Here is a 23,917-nt window from a genome sequence, read left to right on the forward strand (position 1 = left end):
GTATTTTCATACCAATCAATTTTGCTACAAATCTCCAGCCTACAGACACGAAACATGAGCAATTATGTAGAACTGATATATCAGTGCTCTGATACACTATGCTGAGAACAGCACAGTTAAAGGATACTATACTTTATAACTTCAACGCATTTCACCTTTAAAGTACAAAACATTCAAACCTCTAGGTATTGACTACCAACTCAAAATTCAAACTTCAACACCTTCCACACACTCAGGCACTGTAACAGAATTCAGAACTGCAGTAAAGTCCATCTACCTACTTATTTTTCCATACGGACAAATATACCATTCCATCATCCCATCCAAAAAAAAGTTGTTTCTTATCTCACACGACTCTTACTTAAGTTCTGCGCTTTTCTCATGAAGCTCCTCCTTCAGCTCCAAGTTTTCCTTGTATGCCACCTGAGCTGCCAGCTCAGCCTGGTTTTTAGAGGCAGCAAGCATACACAGCTCTTTTTCCATCTCCTGGATTTGTGTTTGTAAAGACAGGAGGCGAGACATCAGTCTGGCCTTGCTTTCCTTATGGCTTTCAGCTTCAGCCTTCAGCTCTTGAAAAGAAGCTTCTTTAGAGATCATGCTCGACCTGAGTTTAAGCAGCTAAAGATATAAAAGGAGAAAATTAATGAAGAATAATTTTCGCAGCCTGAAATAACGTGACTTTATTATAAGCTAAGTAATCTGACAAGAAACACATTTCTATCACTACAAGACTGAGGAGAAGGACACAACTTTACTTCCATATGACTAAGAAAAAGCAATGGAAGAGGTTTGCAAAAACAAAAGCTACTGTTGGATAGCTTTGTGAACTTTTCAGGATCACATCTTACAGAAAGATAAGTTTATTTACTAATTCAGAATTTAGGAAAAGTCTAACTTAAGTTCTGCTGCACAACCTTAACTTTTGTCTCCTATGTATCTGCATTACAGCAAAGTTATTAACACCACAATTCCCTCTTTTTTGTCTGCTGCCTGCCTGCTTCCAAATCTGGTGCTCAATTCCTCAGATAATCTAGAGCTGCAGGGAGTTGTAACAGCAAAGTATCCTGATGTATGAATATGGAGCCTTTTGATGGCTTGAGGAATATTCAGAGGCAAGTAAATTTTTGGAGTATTGTGTGGTAGGCACCCTCTTCTCATCTTATGCAAATAGTTATTTTGGGGTATGATAATCCAATTAAATGTAGCTGTGTTTACACAGAAACAGCAATAGAGCCTTTGAAGGAAGGGTAGGATGAGAAAAATCACCCTCAAATATAAAAGACCTCTTACAGTAATGATGCTAGAGCTTTCAAAGAGCTCATGGAATTCAGTAGATTTTTCTCTTTCTCTTTGTTAGAAATAGCATTTTCCCTTGAACTTCCATTTCTATTAGAAGCTTCTCTAGGAGACTGCACTTGAAGGAGACTCACCAGGCAAACAAAATCTCCATATGATTTTTTGTGTTTTAGGAACAAGTAATTTAAAGTGGACTTTTTTGTCCCAAGAAGTGTTAAGGCATGTTTCAGCTTTCCTGACAATTGCAACTAAAAGCAGGAAGAGGCAATCTGAAGGACTTCTGTCCTATCACATAAAATTAACAGGCAAATAATTTAGCCAAGTTAACTATTCTTTATGGTGAATGACAGAACTTCTAAATTGTGGCAAACGTTTTAAGGAAAAAATATTTAAGACGTTAGACTGCAATCCAGGACAATGGGAAATTCACTCCTCTATTGGAGTCTTTCAGTATTACCAAACCCAAGATACTCAGAGAAATTTGAGAGCCTGGTGAGCCAACAGAGCAGCAACTGCCTTGGAAAAGGGAGGTCCTGCTTCTCCTCCTTCCAGCCACGCATGCTGTCTTCTCCCACGCACCAGCCCTGTGTTTGTCTGACTCCCCTACAAACAACTTCAATAACAACCAATAGAAAATAGTTCACTTCTTCTCTTGCAGAGGAGAAAGGGAATCACAGAGCAAAGGCTAACACTGAGAAGTCAGGTAGGAGCATCACCCTTGCAGCAGCACAGCCTTCAAAGAGCTTATGCTTCACATGCAAGCGCAGCTTTATCAGACACTCTGGAGCAGCGCTGAGTTCAAGAAAGCAGCTTGGCTTTTTCCCGGGTTCATGGGCTTCATTTCCATACTCCACCCTCCTCTTAGTGCTAGAAGCAGCACTTATATGGCTACAAGGTGAAATAAGATTGGCAAACAGATCTGGCTAAAAAGCAGTTCAGAAGGAAAGGAATTATTTTTCAATTGCATGGACACAACAGAGCACTGTAAAAACTACACATACATCTGTGCCTGCTCAAGGGGTGGGGCAGTGTGGGGAAGGAAATGAGCAGCTGAAGGAACAATAGCACTGCTTTGCTTGGCAGCTGCACCAAGCCATGGTATCTTAGAGTGCTCATAACCTTAAAATTTCTCTGTGGTTCAACTCCCCATGTGATATTTTTTCATCTGTCTATTGTCTTTGTGGTCAGTTCCAATTGCAGAAAAAGCAAGAATAATCCCATATCATGAGTTTTACAGAGCACTCAGCAGAACAAGGCTCTGACCTCAGCTGGGTCATGAAGGTCTATATTAACAAGAGCATGAACAGCTGCTTTCTTGACTATGCTTTTGCAAGCACTGTCTTGAAAAATCTATAAATCAGTCAGATGTTCTGGCAATAAAGCCATTCAACATTTCCAGTAATAAATTCTTCGTATGAGAACATTAAATTCAATATGGCTTCTTAAATTTAAATTTAAGGCACCAGTTCTGGATAAATGTTAAGTGTAGGGGAACCCTGCAGTAACTGCAGGATCAACTGATCAAATTAAACCTCAGCCAGTGGCCACTTATGCCTGTAGTTCTGTATGTGAATTAATGTAAGCATTTCATGTCTTCTAAAGGCAAATTTTACTCCACTTTAAAACTGACCACTGCCCACATTGCTGACTTCAATCAAATCAATTTTAAGCAGTTATATGTTTAAAAAAAATTGCCTGTGGAAATAAGGCAGCTCTAAAAATTATCCCGTAATAAATCCTCTCCTTAGAAACATCATCTACAGAGCAGGAAGAGAAAAAAGTATGTGTATGTGTTCTTCAGCCTCTCTAGCTACAATCAACCTCATTAGCACAAACACAATTTCACTGGTGATGAGAACAGAGCACATTTGGGAAGCTATAACTTGAATGAAAGGGAGACATGAGGAAAGATAAGCAGCTAGATCTTAACTCACAGGAATTAAGGAGGAAGAGGAGGATATCTATCTGAACGTTTGTACAACCACAATTTAATTAATTTTCGGGTTTAATATAAACATATTGCACTTAGATGATCACAAAAAGCTACACTGCTTCAAATCTTCCAAATACAAACTTATAATCAATTCTTGATCACAGAAGAAAACAAAGTAAAAATCATGCAGACATTCTAAAAACAAAAACCCAAAAGTTCTGTAGGAAAAGCAAGTTTCGGACTTTCTGCGAGCTATCTATTCTCTTCCATTCTTTTCTTTCTATAAGGAAACTGCAAAATATCTTCAGGTCTGGAGAAGGATTTGAAATTATTTTTAGATGTACCTCTGACTGGGCACAGTCATACTTCACTGAAAGTGCTGCGAGTTCACTTTGAGCAGTTTCAGCTGCAGCTCGATAATGATTCATCTGCTCTCTAGTGACGGGAATATCCAAAAGAACGTGATCATGAGATTCCTGTGAAGGCAGAATGAATACAAAACCTTTAGACATCACATTTTTGGAACATTTCTGCTTCAGTGCTTTTTGGTTTGATTAAGCTGCTCCAGGGCATTACTCCAAATGTTGCAGAGTATTATTCCCAGAGTAACACACACTTACTGAAAAATAGGTTGAAGAGTCACTTTTCTATGAGTCTCCACCTTCATCTCCAAATTCGGCCACCAACACCAGTGCTAAAGTAACACTCAACAATCCCATGACCTCCCACTGTTTGCAGCTCTGGCTATTTCCAGCAGTTTCTGTATATTTACATAGCAGTTTACATATATTTCCAGCAGTTTCTATATATTTAACATTCAAAATGTCCCTTTTCTACAAACATATCTAGTTACTCTTTCAACCTGAATAAATTTTAATCCACAGGTCTCTTATGCAAAGAATCACTTTGGTTTTTAGACTTCAGTTATACCGTATATCCTCTCATTTTTCGTTCGGAAGAAGTGTTGAAAAAAAGCAATGGCTATCCATCTTCTCTGTGCCACTCATGATTTTTCAGATTTCTATCATATCTCACATCCACAGTCTCTCTACCAGGCTGAAGAGCCCATGCCTACTCAGACACTTGTATCTGCTCCTCCGAGTCACTTTTTGGCTTGCCATTTGCTTTTTTACTTCAAACCTTTCAAGGTATAGAGGTCCTTTGAACTCCATCACTTGGGCACAGCTTCAGCTTCCTGACTGATGCTTTCTCATCCCCAGCCATCACCATAATGACTACCTTTCATTCTTTTTCAAGTCCTGATTCCATGACAAGCACTGCCTCTGTCTTTCTAGTACAGTCTCCTTCACACCACTTGTACAACCCTTTAGCTGTGCCCTTTAGATTCTGTAGTAGGCTTTCTCCTTTTTGTAATGCTCTGCTCTTCTGCAGTAGAGCAGGAATGTGGTGGATTTCTTGGCCTTTGTTACTTAAGTCTTTCAAGATGAAAATTCAGACCTGAAGTCTTAGTAAAGTTTCATCAGACAGACCTTTTTTTCTTTTTTCAATCAATGGTAACTAAAACCGAATAAATGTAACCTCTTCAGAACAGAACTAAGTTTAGGCTATGCTGGAAGCACACATGGCAGAGAACTGAACATGAGATTTGTTCTCCATCAGCTCTCACACAGGACTGAAACAAAACTGCAATCCTGGCACGTTTGGGTATGAATTACAAAATGCAAAACATCCCCAGATAATGACTGCTTTTGGAAAAAGGTACTGCAATGGAGACAAAGACATCTTCTCTTCCTGTTTTACTACATCAGCATCAATTTTCAGGCTGAGATAAGTTATAAGTTCAGCCCCTACCCATTCTAAATAGGGAAAAAAACTGCTGAAGAACTTTCCAAATATGTGAACATCTAGTAAAATAAGCATTTACCATGCAACACATTGAGAAATCCCTGAGGAATAAGGAAAAACTACTAGCTTAGACTGCGGCAGAAGATAAATTACCTTGGATTAGTTACTATAATACCACCAGCTCTATTCTTTAATCCTTCTTCCCTGTGTTAGTTGACAGTAGATAAGACCCATCAAGTTTAATTGCATTCATCTCCTTCAAAGACACTCAGCTGTGCTCTTCCTTACAAAGGAGTTGCCACTCTCATCAAGCCAGACTGACACAGGCAGAAAACTCATGGCCACATAGAACACAGCACATTATCTTGGAGATAAAAAGGCTGCTAATTTTCTCAACACTTTATCACTGTTCTGAGGGAGTGAAGGAAAGCTTGTGCCATCTCCTTGCTGCTTTTGTCTTACTTTTGTTTCACTCTGCTTACTTTGCATGTACAACCACATGAAATTCTTTAATGTAGAGGGCATTTTTCTCATTCTGTAATACACCAGGGCTGCAAAACCATGGATGGAGATTGCAAACAGTAACACTGGGTATGATGGTTATGTAGGTTATTCCATTTGTAGTACTGCATGGATGTAGGTTTTTCCTTTTCTTTCCAAAAAAAACCCACAACTTATGACTTCACAGAAAGAAGGAGTATGTCTCAAAACTGGTGAAATAAATACATTTTAGAGCATAGCTGAAGAAAACAAGTCCCCATTCAGCAGCAATAATCAATGTAACAGCTTTAGAGCTGAAACTTCCAAAATCTATGCATTTCACACAAATTAGATTTTTAAATTATGAACACTTTAAATATGCAGCTACACATCCAGAAGGATTCAAAAGAAGTTTAAATGAAGCCAGGTGCCAAAGTCAATGGGAATTACTGTTCGACTCATCTACAGTTTTAGTGAGATTTACAGAGGCAGATCTCTGCATCCTCCAATGCCTTGGCAAATATAAAACTAATCATGGTGGCACCACCCTAGGAAAGTTGGTACTATCATCATACTTTCAGCAGGAAAGATGCATGCTCTAAAATTAATAGTTTTCTATGTTTCTGTGGGTTGCCATCAGCCAATCACAAGTCTGATCTTTAATCACACCTATCAGACAACTCAGCTAAATTGGGACGACTTTACTATAGGGGTAAAATTTGTAATGCAGATGTGGCATTTTTCTATCCATGGAAAAAATCAGATTTCTAATGTTTCATGAGAATTATGTAATCTATACTGATTTTTGTTAGGAAAATAGAATTAGTGAAGTGTTAAAAGAATTAGAGAGAGTAGACAGAAGAAGTCTTAATACATTAATACTCAATCAGTTCCAAATAACCTAGGTTTTGGGTGTTTCTCCCACTCATATTAATAATCTTTTTGATCTCTTTCCACTAACCTGCAAGAAAATGAAGCTTTCATCTAACTTCATATGCTAAACAAAAGCTAAGCCTATATTTACATTACTTGAGAACAATATCTACTTGGACCTTCAGATTTATTAGTAAAAGGTGTTCTTTAGAAGATCAACGATATATGGTGATTTTTGTTATTGTTGACCATTTTTGCTTTGACTTTTTTACCAAATAACTGCTTTTATCTTCCAGCTTTAGTTGGAAAGCTTCATTTGATTCAGAAACAACAAAACTACAGCAATGTTCAGTAGTTTTATACCCATTCATGTACTTTGAAATCAGCCAACCGTTAAAGTCACTCATTCCCATTCTGCTTTTGGCAGCTTGTCTTTTATTTCCTGTTGTATTTCCTATTTCAGTGCTGTCAAATGCGCTACCACTGCCATTGCCTGCACACAGCCCTGGCCCCTTCCCCAAACATATAATTTTAAAAAATCTTTTTGGAAAGAGAAAGTGCCCAGTAGGCATTTAAACACCCATCACCACCCTGAGTGACTTTGTCAATGCCCTGCCATAGATTGTGCTCAGGGCAGGGATTTCTTCTTCCTATTCCCAAAGCACTAAAACACATCAAGGTTGACATACCAAAAATGATGACTCACGAACCTTTGTTGACTTCATTCTTCCTTTGTTTCTACAGAGCAAATGGGGGGAAGAGGGGAAAAAGGTTAAAAATTAAATAATTTGTAATATGATGGCGCATGACATTATTTTTTCACCGATATGCTAAACTGTATCATAGTTTACCATCAGCAAAGTTGGGCATGAAAGCAGAACACCATGGGAAAGTTTCTCTAGTAGCCGGCGAGCTTTGATTGTCTCCACGGTATTCAAACACACATCCAACCAAAGCAGGCACCTTCAGTTTGTTTGTCCAGGGTATATTCACCAGTTCAGCTACACAGGCAGCCTTCATGCAGTGACTGCTTCCTTTGCCACTGCTTTCCAGGTGCTGCAAGTTTTTATTTCACTTCTCCTTTTGTCCCGCGTCTCTTCTATACTGATTTGTTTAAAAAGGATCTGAGCAATAACACAGGATCTATCTTAACTGAAATACATCTTTTTTTCCCCCTTGGAGGTTAAGGTAATCAGTGGGCCTTTTTTACCTACATATTTGTAAAGGACTTGGTACAGTGGTTAGACTCAGTGGGCTGTTCAATGATTTTTATAAATCCCAGTGTCATAACTTTTCATATTCTGAAATCAAACAAAATGAGATATCCCAAATCTACAATGTTTTTTCTTAGGACAATGAATATTCATGACTGTATATGAGCATAAAAGTGTTCTTACTTCTGAAAATACAGTGCAGCAGCAGATTATTATTATTATTTGTTGCAAGCAGAAAGATGACATCCATCATGAAATCCCTGAAAGAATGGGTAGCTGAAAAATTTTCACACTTGGCTGCTGCAATTTTTCTTGGTAGCAGCAGCCAGCATGCACATCACCTCAGAAAAGCACAAAGCTACAAACAGCAACAAGCATGAGAGGGTTCAGACACTATTCCACAGTGACTCAGATTTTGCTAACACGTACAAAAACAGACTAAAATGAATCACACAAAATGATGAGGCTGGAAAGGACTTCTGAGAACATCAAGTCCGACCTATGACCAAACACCGCCATGTCAAACAGATCATGGCACTGAGTGTCACATCCAGTCTTTCCTTAAACACCTCCAGGGACAGTGACTCCACCACCTCCCTGGCCAGTCTATTCCAGTTCTAACCATCCTTTCTGTAAAGGAATTCCTCTTAATGTCCAACCTAAAACCTCCCCTGGCAGATCTTAAGACTTTGTCCTCCTGTCCTGTCACTGATTAGCTGGAATAGGCCAACTCCCCAACTGGAGTCACTTCAGGGAGTGGGGAAAAATGGGTTCACAAATTAACCATCTTGTATGTATATTTTGGGTCTTCTTTATAGACAATACTTTGCCCAATTTGCCTGTCAGGGATCTCAAAATGTATTGATAATTCTATACTAACATAAATCAAAATTTGTGAGTAATATTTCACAACTGTCTCAGTTCTGCCACTTGCTCTTGCACATTATAAAATGCCAGAAACACCCAAATACTTTTGATTGCTATCCACTTGGTAAAGTCCTATTTCCCCTTGTTAATTCCTTCTTGTAACTAGGCCAACTCAGTGTCTTGCAGTACTTTTTTCTTGTTATTGTTATATACCTATGGAGTTTTTCTGCATTAGTGTAATGTTACAGAAACATGTAAAACTAACTTAAATGTTCTCAGCAACTCAAATAAATTACCAAAGAGATTTTCTAAATTCCTTTCAGAAGGATACTGCTCAGCTCCACCCTCCTCCCTTTGCAGCCATCATTGAAAGGTATTACTGAAAAGATAGAAATCACTCCTGCTGTTCATTGGTCTCAAAGGGGCCAATTTTGATCTTGATTAATGGGCCCAAATGAAAGTTTCATTACAAGCAAAATTTTAGTCTTACCCTCTGCTACTACTACAAGAAAAGTTGAAGCATTTCCATCTTTGGTTTTTCTGTTAGGATGAGGTGACTTGCATCTAAATATAATAAATGCATTTAATGTGATGAAAGACAACAGTCATCTGAAGGCAATTAGAGAGCTACATCACCTACTCTAAACATTACTTAACATGCTTTCTGGTTGACATCACCCTTTGTCTGTATGGACAAATTAAGGAATTTGGACCTCCCCTGACACTTTCTCTCACAGCTTTTCCAAAATGATTAACAAGGAGCTGCTGTGTTTATTCCCTAAACAATAAAAAGGGTAATTGCTAAGACAAGATTAAGGGTTTATGCATGGATTTGTGCAAACAATTCATTCTACGGTTTTTACTTTATCAGTGCTAAATAGAGTTAAATAACTTCTGTAACAGAACTACTTAAATGGTAGATTTAAAAAACAGACCATCATGCACTGCCAACAGCTATGATTTTCCTATAACACCTACTATACTTTACTGCAGTCAACAAAATGAAAATATTTTAGAAATCTTTGAGTATATTGGTATATACCCAACTAAAAACTGATTAGTGCTGCAGTTTGATTTAGCAGTTGTAACTTACATTTTATAAACATGTAATTTCTAGCATGTTTTTGAGTCCCAGAATCAACACTCAAAAACTATTTGACTTCTGGTTGGTTAAAATGTGGAGCAGGTTGCTGTCAACTCTGTCACTAAGCAATGCTAGCAAAAAGTTTGTAATTGGGTAATAACAATTGTATTTAATATAATGGCAGTTGTTTTTGCCACCACAAACTACCAAAATTCTGTATTTTCTTGTCTCAGAACAATATGGCTACATTACAAAATTGATGTTCAACTAAATGAACTGCTCACACAAATAAATTGTTTATCCTTTGGAACACAAAACTGTTACAAGGTTCCTATTATATCTTTAGTACAAGGGTTTGATCCTTCTAAGCCAAATCCTCTAGTGTCTCCCTTAAATTCACATCAAAGCCAGCAAACCCCTTTCAAAGGAAGAAGAGATGCAAAGAAGAAATTCTTAGATAACTATAAATTCCTGCTCTGTGAAAGCTACTCCCTTCTGCAGCACTTACTAAGAGAAATCTTTCTGGCCTTGAACTTGTAAAGATAAGCTATAAGGATCAGCTGGAGTTCATGGGGCTTCAATCGCACCACGCACGGACCACCGGCTACAACTCTGCACCTGCAGGAGTTCTGCTTTGGGGTTGGGCGTTTTTGTTTGTTTTGGGGTTTTGGTTGGTTGGTTTTTGGTTTGTTTGTTTGTTTGTTTTTTTTTCTTGGGGCGGAGGGGTTTCGGGGGAGAGGTGTTTAAAGGCGAGATTAAACTGAATATTGCAAAGATGACTCGCAAAGGGGGCTTACGGCCAGCCCTTGTCAGCCTCTACAGCAACACCGACACAAAGCGGGGTAGAATGGGGGGCATGTTTCCAAAATCGGGGCTTTATTCCCTAATAGGGGAACGGCCAAAGAAACCCCAAGCCCTAACCAGACTAACCCCCTCGGCCCTTTCTGCGTCGCCCCGTCCCCCGGTTACCGCAGTTCCGCCGCGCCGCTGCCCCCGCCAGCCCCGGAGCCGCTGCCGGCCACAGCCGTGCCCTTGGCAACGCGTCCCGGGGGAAGCACGAAGGGGGGCCCTGGTAAGGGACAGGGCTCGGTGGCTGCAAGTGAGCAGTCCTCACAAGGGGAAGCTCACAGAAACTCCGGGGTTTGCTGGTTTTGTTTGTTTGCATTTCAACATTTACCTGATAATATTTGCTCACGTTTTCTCTCAAAATAATAATAATAAAAAAAAAAAAAAAAAAAGTCAGAAGAGGCGAGCGGAGCAGATGGCACCTGAGCAGTGGCTCCTGTTACCCAGACAGGGCTTCCTTCTCCCCCCAGAACCTGCCATAGGAGCACCCCCACAAAAGCAGCCTTCCTTGATGGCTGCTGAACTGCCTCCAGCTAAAAGAGCACCTCCTCCTCTTCCTTCTCACCTTTCATCCAAATAAAGTGGATAAAAATGGGATGAGAGGAACTGAAGGTTGCAGTAAAAGAAAGTTGGACCTGTGGGTGCATGGGAGCTGCACATCATTTTCTCTGAAGACCTCGTGAGCTTTAATCAGCCTCTGGGGACAGTGCCATCGTGCACCATTTCTGTACTCAGAAGTCAAAAAGTACTTTACCTTTCTCAGGAATGATAACTTAATCACGTTTTCCAGAGCAGAAAATGAAGAAGCTAAGGACAGTACTAATTTTCCCTGTCCTTGTCCCTGTGTGCCTGCTACCGTTTCACTGCTGTTGCCGAGGACACAGAAGCCCCCAGGCAGAGGGGGGATTTTGCAGGTGTGGATCATGCTGCTCCAGCGTAATCTCATTCTGCAATCTCAATCTATTAAGTTTTTTTGGAGGGTTAAATTTGTACTGGGCAGTCTTACATAAACCCAGAGGAAATCTGGCACATGTTTTACTACCCACTGCAAATCTGAACAAAAGTATCATCTTGGATTTGCCCAGCATTTGACTACAGCCTAATCCGTCCTACTACTGGAGTGGCATGGAGATGCAGGAGTAAACGCTTGTGAAACTTTGTCTCAACTCTCCAGAGCGTGTGCTCGAGCACAGATCCCCATCTCTGGTCCTGCAGTGCCACGGCTGGTTCGGGAGTTACACTTTAGCTGCTTCTACACCCTTGGTGATGGGGAGGGAATGTGATACGGCTGTATCTTACCACACATCTATGAAGTTATTTGCCCTTAAAAAAACACACACTTTATTCTGATGAACTGTAAGAAGAGGAACAACAAAAGAGACCAAAAAAAACAAAAAGGATGAAGAAAAGTAGAAATGACATGTAACACTCTGAAAAAGAGCAGGCACAATACCCACTCTTCAAGCCATTTGACTGAGAAAAAGCTACCTTATTACAAAATGCTCACACTTTCAAATACTTTACCCTTGTTTGCTAGTATTTAAAAGTAGAGTTCTCAAAAGAATTTCATGCTTCTTTTTCCTTAACAGGGATAGGAAATAATTTAGGAAGGGGTAATTTGGAATTTTTAATTCTAAATAATTTCAAGGAGTCATTTTCATTAAACAAATTCTTCATGATGTGTTTCATAAAATGCACAGAAAGAATGTTCTCAGCCTTTCTGAGCAAAGAATGATGCAAATCTCTCGAATGTAGGGACCTAATAAAGCCACATTAATTTTTGAAAGAAAAAATAATTTAAAAATTACAACAAACTTTCCCTTCCATGAAAATGCTTGGTGTTGAGAAAAGATGCTAAAATTGATGGGTGTTATGAAACCCCAATTCCTACACCCAGTACATTCAAAAATGTACCAGCTGATATTCTGCAGGTGTCTAAATGAGAATGGATATGTAAAAATAATTTCAAAGCCAAAAGTCACATGATGATGTCCCTGTGATAAGAACGTGTGGTGGGATCAGCAATCTTCTGAAGGAAATAATCTGTTTTTACTACCCTGGACAGAGGGGGTGATGAAAATGCAATCTGCATATGGGGGAACTAATCAGGCTTGGGAAAGAAGTGGGAATCTGTGTAAGGGAAAGCTGCTGGTGCTGATGTATTCGGTTGTTTTCAGTTTGAGGAACTTAAACCAGACACAGAGTCCTAGGAAAGTATAAACTTAACACATGCACCTATTTTGCAAATCCTCTGTGTAGATCTTAGGTTTCCACACATGTATGAAAACTCCCTGATTTTCCCCAAGCAAGTAGTTCCTGCTAATGCTTCCATCACAATCCAGCAAAGCAGCAGCAAAACTTCCAAGGCCCAATCTAACATCATGGATGCAGTCAAAGCTGTGTATCTAATACATGACAAAAGCACTCAAGTGTAGCTCTAACTCAGGATTAGCTGAAAACAGGACTACAACCAACCATGGAAGAATGGGGATGCTCTTCATTCATATAAAGACACTCAAGCCCTTCACTGCAAGTTGTAGGCCGTTCTCAGTCTGGAGGAATCTACCTGTCTCCTAATTCCCTAACCTTATCCCAGGGGCACACATACTCATTGAACAGAAATAGGACCACTATGCAGATAACTCAAGAGTCACTGGACAGAAGGAAAAGTAGGTGGAAATGCCCTTCAGCTAGCTTGAGAGAGCACTCCTGGACCCTATCTCTTTTTCCTGAATGGTTTTGCCTTTTACACAGGTCCTAGACTAAAATTAACAATTATGTGTGTATATAAACCATCTAGGACCAGAACTCAGTGCACTTCCTCACCTATGACAATTAAAGGTATTTTTTGGGGAAGTAGGAGATAAGAGATGAAACCTACTCCAAATGCAACTGCATGAAATGCATCATCAGGCCCCTTCATCAGAGTCTTGGAAGGCATCAGCCTTACCATGGTAGTGTGAGACCAATCAATTAGTTAACATTAAGAAAGAAAATTAAAAAGCCCATAGTATACATCTTGATGTATCTTACCTCAGCTTTTAATTTGTTACTTCATTAGACTTGGAAGAAGTAAGCAGAATCCCAGGAAAAACAAATTTCTACAAGGATGAAAATTTTTCTTCCTGGAGAGTTTGAAAGACTATGATGACGTCACTTACTGAAAAGTGATACACCAGAAGCAGCACACAAGTACTGAATATGTTTATTCACTCTAAGTTATCACAAGAGGACATTTTATATTTCTTTCACAGTGGAAATAAAGCCAGATGAGCTAAACATCAAAAAAGCACTGTAAATAAGAACGCTTCTCACAACATGTCTGCAGAATTCACAACTGCAAAGCTGAGGCAGAACGTGGATTAATCCATAAACTAATTCTTAATTCATGTAAAAATACATGTAAATGGATTTTTTATTTTCAGGCTGTTAGAAACATTAGTATATCAGCAAGAATAAAAATGGACAGAAGTTTTCAAAATGTTTAGGAAAAAAAAAGCCAAAACAGAAGCAAACAAGAAAACATAAACAAGTCCATGTTAGAGGATGTTTTCCCTCACACGTGTTCTGCCACTAGCATATGAAAAAGAAAGAAAAGGACCACTTTAACCAGCACATTCTCAGTTTTATTTTGAAATCCTTAGATAAGTGTTAGGTGAATTTCAACTTACATTTTGCTTTAAATAAAAATAATTACAAGCTTTTGTTCTGTAATTTAGGGTAAACAGAAAGCTGGTAAGCAAACAATCTTTAGTGAAAAAAACCCAACAGTTCTGTACAAGATTCCATTTTGGAATTTTTATTTTAGACACAATTAAGGGTTTCTTTTTACATTAAAACCATTTCATAGAGTAATTTTCATGCAACAGAGTAAACTTTTTTCCTATGCTGTTTGACAGCACAGGAGATAAATGTTCACATGGAACAAGTTGTAACCATTAATGCAAATAGCACTATGAACTCTAAAGAAACTGTTTCAACAACAACAGTTAGTGTTTATCGGACATCAGCAAGGTGTGTAAACCAAAGTGGTTTGGAAATATTTTCGTTACAGTAAGAGTAACACCAAAATATTTCCATTTTTGCTGGAACACATGAAGCACCTATCAGTTCTAGAAGTGATTCTGGAAATGACATCATCAGCTGCACCAACCTTAGTAAGTAAGTAAGTACCAGATACATTTAAGAGACAATCATTTTTAAGGATTTGAAATTTTAACAGGAGTACAAGTAGCTTAAAAATTAGAAAATCCCTTACTGTTGTCCTGTCTTGTTACAGAAGAACGTTTTATGATACCTATCTCTTGCACCTGTATCTTTCAAAATCTCATTGAATAAATATGCTTCACAGGTTTATGCATAAAATCCATTTCATAAGGAAAAAATTCAGGAACTAAGACCTGGATTACTTTAAGTTGGCTTCCCCAGCCACTGAAATAGTATAAGAATGTCTGACTTGCACAAAATTATACAGTTTAATTCAATATTCTTACAAGCTTCTACTCATACAATCAACTTATTTTCCACATCAAGCAATTTATTTTAAGAAACCTTATATACATAAGAAATTCTTGTAGATATCTTACAGGATAACTTACCAAGTATTCAGACAGATGTGTGTACTGCCTTTCACTGTGCCTGTGACATTACTTTCCTCCTATTTCCTCAACAATGAAAGTCATCATCAAAAACTGACTTACAAATACAGTTGCTCAAAAGTTAAAAGACAAAAATAAAAAGTAAAAAACGTTTTTTTATTGTGGGCCTCAGAATTACTGAAAATGCCTTTGGCTTTTGCCATAAATATTCAAACGGCATATGAAATGAAAATCTCAGAAATTTTAATGTACAAATCCGTAGCTCCTGAGTTATGCTGTAGAAGCATTTTGGACAATCAGTTGTAACACAGATGTATAGAAGGAACTTTCTTAAATACTCAAGTTAAAAAATAGTTATATTACAGCACATGCTAGTGTTCTAACACACACTTCAGGTTATGTTTTTAAATTCCACCTAAATGCAATAGGTTCGTGTTGGCATTTCATGAAGCTGTATTACAAAAAGTAATTAACACTGAATAACTACAAAAGAGTTTCCTATTTTTAAGTAAACTGTAGCAAACCCATCAGAAGAGCACTGTGCCTCACTGGAATACTGAAATATGTCTTCACAACTTTGTTGTGTCATGGGAGACTGTAACACTGCATTACAGCAACACTGATATTATTTTTTCTTTTTTTTCATACAATCAATCAAAATTTTACAAAAATATAGCCAACCAACAAACATAAAATTATGCTGCATATTCAGTTCTGCCTAGAGATAGCCTTTGCAATTACAGCTATAGAAGACAAGCATCTGGAAGTTATGGCTGTATATTCCTTACACAGCCACATGTCACACTGTATTACCACATAAACTTCTCTTTGTGAGGGGCAAAAGATGGAAAGTGCACTTTTAATCAACAGGAGAATAGAGAGATTTTTTTTCAGCATGACATCATGTCATACATTAGCTTTCACATGCTAAGCTTAGAATTACATGTCTTGTAGTAATCTTCATGATTCAGTAATACTGAGCAAACACGACTGCATCTCCTAATTGATTCTGGATTTCGTAGGACTGTATTTGTCATCAATTGATATTATTAATTTTCCCCAATCTGCATTGGGGGTTCCCAGAAGTAACAGCCTGAAAGCAACTTGGGCACAGGGACACAGTAACCACCAGTAAAAAACTAATAAAGTTTCTCAGCATGTGTAAGGATTGTGTAAGAGGCAAATCTATTTGCTAAGGGTGGCCTCAACAGTGACTTTTTCTTCTTGTTCATGATATTCTTTTAAACCTCTCCAGCAAATTAAGTCAGCACCTTACAAACAATCTGAGCACAGGAAAAGCAGATCCTGTCCCCAATTGCTCTCTAAGGTATGATGTTCTCATTCCACATACTCCACAACTTCCATCTCTCTGTTCTTGACCCAAAGTTGTTGCTTCAAAATGTACTTCAAGCAAGTTAACAGCATTTTCAAAGATGAGACACTGAGGGTCCAGTGCACAGATTCATCCTGTCGTTTACATACTAGATCAAAGCACAAAAGCTGGAGTGCTGTTGAGCTCTCTCCAGAAACCTTAGGCAGTCTAACCTTCAGCCTTCTTGACTAGATTTTTAATTTCTTCAGTTCAATCAGGTGCCTAAGGATGGGGATTAATTCACCCTGTAGGAGTACCAAGCCAAAGATACAAAGGAGATGAGAGCAGTAAACCCCGGTCTCAAAATTATAACCCTCCCTACAACTGCCTCATGAAATTCCTTGCATCTTTGTTTTTGAATACTTGACCTTGGAACCTTAAAATACCCTTTCATATTTAAGAAGAAGAAAATACACACAAATAATCAAAGTCATCAGCATTTGGAACGTATTTATCCACTGTATAGATCTTTGTTGTATGAACATAATGAGCAGCAGCTTTTGAGACCAGGGTAGAAGAGCAGAAATGGGCACCTAACAACTCCAGTTAACAGGAACCTGTATGGCATATGCTTCTCTACCCTGTACTCTTCAGTGCAAATGGGGTTGTATAACCTCCCTAAAAATTAAGGCATCCTTCTTAAAAAAACCCCAAACAAATAAAATCGAAAAATAAAGAGAATTACCACAACAGAAGGAATCAGCAGAGCTTGAACCTCATACATACACTGCTGACAGGCCACTTGCAGATCAAGTCTGCATTAAATCTGAAGTCCAGTTGATACAAATGCTTGGGTTTCATTAGTTTTTTTGTTTGGAGAGGCTTTTCTGTGTGCTTCTTTTTTGGTAGAGCTTTGAAAATAAACAGTATCTTCAATATTCTTAAAATGAGATTGTCCTTTCTCCCACTAATCTTCCTACCAGATGGGACAACTCTCCCACAAGCAAACTGGTAAGCAACATTCACTTGTGCTTTAAGATTGAAATTCAATTTTCAATTTTACATGAATGTTTACAAGCTGCTACCCAATAACTTATCCATTAATATAATGCAAACTATCCTCAAAACATCAAAAGAATCTGTCTGTAATTAACTTCTGAATTCTCTAAAATACTTTCATGCACTGCATGAAATGACATGGAGCACAAATTATTCCGAAATAAGTAAATTCATGCTTATGTGGCACTGGGGAAATTATTTCTGAAGCAAATTTTTCACTTGTAAAGCTTTCACTCATTAAACTCATACTCAGTGATGAAAAAAAAATATTATGGACAATTAATTATTGATCTTAAAGATCTTCTGACATTGGACAATAGGAAAACAAAATGTATTGAACTGCAGATTGAATTACGTATACAAAGACCATTTATAAATATTTGCACTACATTAAAGTCTTCCACAGGACAAAACCAACAAATCACTTGAGAGGAAAAAGCACAAACAAAAAAGAAACTTTACTGAAGCCAAGCATGAAACAGAGAAAATAAAGTCAGACTTAATGTCTCCTTCAGAATATTACAAATCATTTAACTAGAGACCAGCATCAAACTGAACTACCCCGTATTTTCCACTTACCATCCACTCAGGTTCAGAAGCCTGAATTTGCTCACCTTGTCCAGGTTTCAGGCCAACCTGAGTGTCAGATTTCAATGTTCTCAAACTACAGAGAGGCGCAGGATGAAACTTATTCAAGGCTTGATGAAATGGGACACTATATTCCCATTTTCTATCTCCTGTCAATTTTCTATAGTTTAGATCACCTTTGAAGAGAAGCAAGTTTGACTTCTGTAGCTCAGCATACAAGTCAGGAGCAACTTCACTCATACTGGAAAAATCATGTGGTAAAGTCCAAAACATGTGGTCACGGAAAACCCAAACTCCCTTTTTCAAATTGCCCTCCCAGTTTATCCCACATCTAGACATCCACATATGATTAGCTGACCCCAGTTGTTTAATAGTCCAGTTAAAATCATGCTTTGTGGTATCTGATACATACCATGGAATACTTTTTCCATGAAAATAGACTTCATCAGCCAGCTTTGACGACAACAAGAAATCAGCCAAGACAAGATCACTTACAAGTTCAAATCCTGCATTATCCAGGATTATGTCAACTCTAACATTACTTCTTTCTGTTCTATTTTTTTTGGCATTTACAAGTAGTGACCAAACTTTTTCCATATCATTCACTAAGATGTAAGGTACCATGTTTTCTAGGGATTGCAAAGGACTAGATTTCTGAGAGCTGTCTTCACCAGCTGAAAAAGAAAGGTCACATTTATTGCCCCACAAGGACACCTAGAAGGAAAAAGAAAAATAAGAAAAAAGAAATTACTAAGTCTCACTGTAATTACATTCTCAACTGCACATACACTGAAGATTTTGTTCCCTTGTTTTTGTTTTAGGTAATAAAGGTAATAACTCCTAATATTCTTCCAAGCTTTAATAAAACTCAACTTGTTATACAGGTGTCTCAACATAGACAAGATTTTGTGGAAGAAACCAAACAAAGCCCTGTATTTACACAGGCGTCAGAAATGACAAAGATGGAAGATTTAGATGAACATAAACACATTGATCACAAAGCTCAAAACAGAAATATTCTCCATACTGCAATTTCAAAAAATATGAGTGGCAACACAGAAAAAGAAATTAAAAAAAACAGATTTTTTTTTTTATTGCATGCAGCCAAAGAAGTATTTTAGATATATGTATTTTAAATACTCACTAATGAGCCCTTTGTGAAGATTCATCAAATTACCTGGCGTACACTGTTGCCAGCTACTGGACTTACTTGTAATCCTATGATACTTTGGGGTTTCTACCCAAAGGCACTATATTCCAAGAATAATGCTGTTAAAAAGCTTTTAAACCACTTCTGACCCAGACTGACTTCTAATTTTTACTCCAAAGAAGTCTAAAAACATTTAAATTGACAACTAAAATTACCTTTTAAAGAAATAATAACTGTTTTAAGAAATAATAGGTAAATATCAAAAAGGTCATCTGGAATTTGACTTAAAATGCTTAAGAGATACTGGTTTTGAAGGAAAAATTGCTGGGTTTTTCATATACACAATGAAGACCAGCAGTTAATAACAAAGCATTGCATTTTAGATAAGTACCCAAAATATAAATATTTTCAGAATAGCAGCAATACAGTAGAGCTATCAGGACTTCATCACACTTTTACAAACAAAAGATATATATTTCAGTTCTCATATGAAGTTCAGATTCTTTATAACCTCAAATTCTTGTTGGTTTCATAGGAGAGATATTTTCAATTCTTGTGTTAAGTACTATCAGTTTACCTGCAATAGCTTAAAAAGTTCCTCCTGAAGTTGCTTTTCATCTAGATCCTTGATGTTCTTAAGAAGTTCCTGAAAATAAGTGCATAAGGCAATAACAGCTTCTTGGGATTCAAAGAAATTTTGAGCCTTTCCTTCCTTAAATACGTCAAAGTTGTCAATAGGTGGGCTAAAAAGAGAAGAACAAATATTGAGCCTTTCCTTCCTTAAATATGTCAAAGTTGTCAATAGGTGGGCTAAAAAGAGAAGAACAAATATGTTGACATACTTCCCATATTCTTCATTACAGCACATGCAAAGGAAGCTCAAAGGTCAGCCTCTTTAGACTGTACTACAGGCCTTAATTAGATTTTCCACTTCTAATTTGTCATACTAGATTTTCACATATCTCCATAACAGCCTAATACTGCATTTTGCTGAAACAGACACTAGGCAAGGCATCTTTATATAGCAATATATTCTGAAAGTGAACAAGTATTCAACTACAACAACTCTGGGAATTGCACAGACAGTGAGCATTTTGAACTCCAATCTTCCGACTAGAGATTTAAAACTGTAACATACAAGTGAACTACAGTCAAGAAGAGCTGGCCTGATTTTAAATGTGTTTCTGTGCGCTGGAGTGTACCTCCCATACCAAATTCTCTTCCAGTTAGGAAGTTATTCCTATGAAAGTCTTTACTAGGATTCTGGAAAATTACCATGACAAATGAGAATGTTGTAATATATAAAAATTATAGGCCAATCTATTATGAGACATTTGCATGATGACCTTTCAACAAATGATTGAACTTCCATCCAAGCTTATGTTAAGAGCAACTAAATAATGAAGATCAAGAAACTTAAAGTTAAAAATGAAAAGTATCTGCTCAGCTTTTTAAGTGCAATCTAGCGGATCAGCCTCATATTTGAAGCTTTTGGTTCAAGAGTTCAGATTACACAACATATCAGTGGAAACTGAGTCCCGTTATTGTGTCTGCATCTCCACAACACTAAGGGTAAATCCAGTACTCAGGGAGCTTTCAAATCTTTTTGGCAGCAACAGGATCTTAAACTGTTCATTCCTACCCCATGACGTTGTACTGGCACATCTTCATGGTACCAGCATAACAAGTTTTTCCTGCTCAGTTATTTTTAACTAGTATCAGCTCCCAAAGTTTGATGCAACACATGGGCTGCAAGCACTGCTGTAACTAAGAAGCTGGTGTAGAATGAACAGGGTCTGCTTAAGATGGGTCTACTGCTGTAAGAAAGAGTTCTCAAATGGTAACTTCAGATTGCAAGCAGCAACACAAGTTAGAATTCCCAACAGATTTGTGGCTCTCATAATCTGTGTTTAATGCTAAAGAGAAAATTCTAGACAAACAAACCTTGTAGAAATGCTACATGGTTTTCATACCTCAATTGACATTAGTCTGCAAAATCAAACTATACAGTCAAGCTCAAGAGTTTTCATGTAGACCAACTACCAAAACTGAAGCATCAAGCAAGCTTCAAATTGTGCTAAAAATAAGTAAAGGTATTAATTTTAAATCTGATGTGCAAGCTGAGAAAAAAGCAGTATGGTAAAAGCTTAAGATCTTCCTTTATCTTACTTCTCAGCTGTCTTTTTTTTTCCTCATATAAAAATGGGAAAGAGCAATGTTTTGTGAAGTAATATACCAAGCCAGTAAATACTTACTTCTGTGCTAATGCTGCATGAATTCTTCGATACATGTAACACTCTACATACAGCCAAGGGGATTGAAACCAACTGGGCTCTCCATTTCCATTTGGTAAATTTCGTTGGTAGTCCAGGTATTGGTTCCACAGCGCAGCATCAGGCAACTCATCTTCCAAAGGGGTCACTGGCTTGTCTGTTTGCAGCTCATTCCGCAGTTTGGAGAGGAAAGATATAGCTCTCTTCTCTGCTTCAACACCCTTCTGAAAAAAGTGGAGAACAAAAGTTCCTATTCTGTACCTTTATTCCTGCAGAGACACAGATCAACTGTTCATGGAATGTGCAAGGTTTTAATTGCCATATGAGAGCACCTGACAAATCACAGCTTGATTCAACAAAATATATTTTGGTGAATAAAGCTCATTTCAGATCCAAGATCCTAAAATGAATTCCATATGGGACTTCTCTTCAGACTGGACTTTTTGCTTATTAGAGGTGAAGAGAGTGTTGAAACACAGTCATGTTCAGAAGGTGTTACTGTCTATCAAACACTGTATCAACACAAAAACTCAAGTGATGCAGCTGCATAAGTGACAGAGCAGAAGGAAAAGGTTAGACAGAAAGGTGTTACAGAACTAATCAAAAATAGCTACTAGAAAGAAATATTAATTTTTTTAAATTAGACAAAAGGATTGAGACAAACAAGCCTCACCAGTAAAAACAAGGCAGAGAAAGGGTCTCAAGGGCTAGAGGGGAATAGACATCAGGAAAAACAGGGACCTTACTCTTACCTCACCATGTTCTTCAAAAAATTCATTTTTATGTCGATGCAAAGTATCAATAACTCTTGTGAGGATCTGGGGAAGTCTGTCTTTAATCGTAAAATATGCAAAGGATCTAAAAATGAGAGGATCAGTATTTTATTATTGTCAGCAAAGGATGAAATGGCTTCAATTTTTAAAAACAAATGTAAGCTCTTTGTGCTACTTTGGGCTGGGTTTTCTTCACAGTAACTGGTATGGGTGTTGTGTTTTAGATTTGTGCTGGAGACAGTGCTGACAACACAGGGATGTTTTCCTTATTGCTGAGCGGGGTTAGCAGAGAGTCAAGGCCTTTTCTGCCTCACCTCACCCCACCAGAGAAGAGGCTGAGGGTGCACAGGCTGTTGGGAGGGGACACAGCAAGGACAGCTGACCCTAACTGACCCAGAGGCTATTCCAGACCATATGGTGTCATGCTCAGCACTGGAAACCAGGAGGAAAAGTTGCCCAGGGGGCCACTGCCTAGGCAGCAGTAAGTTCATGGTGAGCAATCGCTTTCATTCCTCTTATGTGGTTTTCTTGGGTTCTATTTCTCTTTGCTCTTTTCACTACAATTTATTCTCATTTCAATTATTAAACTGCTCTCAACGCACGTTTCCTCATTTTTACCCTTCTCATTCACTTCTCCCCACCCCGCTGAGCTATGTAGTGCTTTCCTGCCAGCTGGGGTTGTAACACAACAGTATTAAAAGTAGCCCTTAAAGCAGCGGACAGCAAAAAAAAACAAAACGAAAAAAAATTCAAACTGGTCAGTTTCTTGTGCCTGCTTTTGCAGAAGCTTATAAACAGCAGCCTTTTCAAGGAAGAAAAAGTTAAATGACTGGCCCTGACAAAACAGCGAAAAATTGCAGTTAATTCTAGGCTAAAACGCGACCTCTATTGCTAAGATACCCGGATGCAAAACCTGGGAAATGTAAAACTAAAAGCACAGATATCTGCTCAAGTTTTATCACGTATCTCATCAATAAGAAACGCACTTTCCATTATATACTTGATTTACATTTTCTCCAAACGCTGTTTATGTACGAGGACAACGAGCAGAACGCGGCCAGCCGCACAGAGAGCCCACACCGGCCTGGAGGACGATTTTTACTGTGACATTTCTACCCGGTGGGGTGGAGCCGCGGAGCCGAGCAGCTGCACAGCGAGCCCGGCACCGCCGCCGACACCCCCTCATGGCCGGGCCGGGCCGGTGACTGCGGCGGCGGCAGCGCCGCGCCCACAGCGCCGCCTACGGGCCCCGCGCGCCGCCGGCGCTGCTGTCCCCGCCCGCCTCCCCGGGCCAAGAGCCGCCCCCCGGCCCCACCCGGCGCCCGAAAACCTCCGCTCCCCGGCGACGGGGAGTCGGATGGCCCCTCAGTTCCCCCCCGCCCCCCGCCTCGCTGTCGGTGTCGAGCGCGCCAGGCCGTGACGGACCCCTTAAACCTGCCCGACAGGGACACCGGGAGCGCCGGTACCGCCGCCATCTTGCTCCGCCCCCCCGCGAGCCGGCGCAACGCCCTCTCCCTGCCCCCTCCCGGAAGCGGCCCCGAGCGGCAGCCGGACGTTATTGGCGCGCGGGCCGCGCCCCGCCGCGCGGCGACGGACGGGCGGGGCGTGTCGGCCCGCGCGCCCTGGCGGAGCCCGGCGGGCGGTGGGCGGGGCCGCGGCTCGCGCGGCGGAGAGCGACGCGCCCCCTCCCCCAGGTCAGTGCTGGCGCGCGGCGGCGGCGGGAACCGCCTCGCCCCTCCCGCCGCGGCGGCGGCGGCGGGCGCGC

At 39.3% G+C, this 23,917-nt stretch overlaps 2 protein-coding genes across 3 annotated transcripts in view; both read right to left on the reverse strand.

Annotated features, from left to right (window-relative positions):
- Positions 1 to 11,705, reverse strand: part of CCDC170 (coiled-coil domain containing 170) — a 35,615-nt gene extending 23,910 nt beyond the window's left edge. Inside the window, exons 1-5 of the mRNA XM_059843294.1 lie at positions 11,699 to 11,705; positions 10,523 to 10,646; positions 7,078 to 7,126; positions 3,574 to 3,705; positions 362 to 618 (exon numbers count right to left, since the gene is read on the reverse strand). Coding sequence (XP_059699277.1) covers positions 362 to 618; positions 3,574 to 3,705; positions 7,078 to 7,126; positions 10,523 to 10,646; positions 11,699 to 11,705 — 569 coding nt within the window. The remainder of the gene's footprint in view (positions 1 to 361; positions 619 to 3,573; positions 3,706 to 7,077; positions 7,127 to 10,522; positions 10,647 to 11,698) is intronic.
- Positions 11,706 to 13,588: 1,883 nt separating this feature from the next.
- ARMT1 (acidic residue methyltransferase 1) lies at positions 13,589 to 23,683 on the reverse strand. 2 transcript variants are annotated; one of them, XM_059841971.1, is made up of 5 exons: positions 23,578 to 23,683; positions 22,132 to 22,237; positions 21,362 to 21,603; positions 19,684 to 19,849; positions 13,589 to 18,670 (listed from the first exon to the last, which is right to left on the reverse strand). In XM_059841971.1, exons 1-5 carry the CDS (start codon positions 23,625 to 23,627, stop codon positions 17,903 to 17,905), a joined length of 1,332 nt encoding a protein of 443 aa, XP_059697954.1. In that variant the 5' UTR covers positions 23,628 to 23,683; the 3' UTR covers positions 13,589 to 17,902. The 2 variants fall into 2 exon arrangements, with proteins under 2 accessions (XP_059697954.1, XP_059697955.1); XM_059841972.1 differs by lacking the exon at positions 23,578 to 23,683 and adding an exon at positions 22,546 to 23,054.
- Positions 23,684 to 23,917: the final 234 nt, after the last annotated feature.

The sequence above is a fragment of the Haemorhous mexicanus genome, chromosome 3, assembly GCF_027477595.1.
Source record: "Haemorhous mexicanus isolate bHaeMex1 chromosome 3, bHaeMex1.pri, whole genome shotgun sequence".
Lineage (NCBI taxonomy): Eukaryota > Metazoa > Chordata > Aves > Passeriformes > Fringillidae > Haemorhous > Haemorhous mexicanus.

Bases quoted from the DNA above. Each gene is read 5' to 3' on its own strand.
- ARMT1 (XM_059841972.1), bottom strand. From the start codon at position 22,643: ATGAACTTACTGCTGCCTAGGCAGTGGCCCCCTGGGCAACTTTTCCTC. The intron at 21,604-22,131 runs GTAAGAGTAAGG...CACTTTTTTCAG, and splicing joins TTTTTGAAGAACATGGTGAG to AAGGGTGTTGAAGCAGAGAA. The intron at 19,850-21,361 runs GTAAGTATTTAC...TTCTCTTTTTAG, and splicing joins CATGCAGCATTAGCACAGAA to CCCACCTATTGACAACTTTG.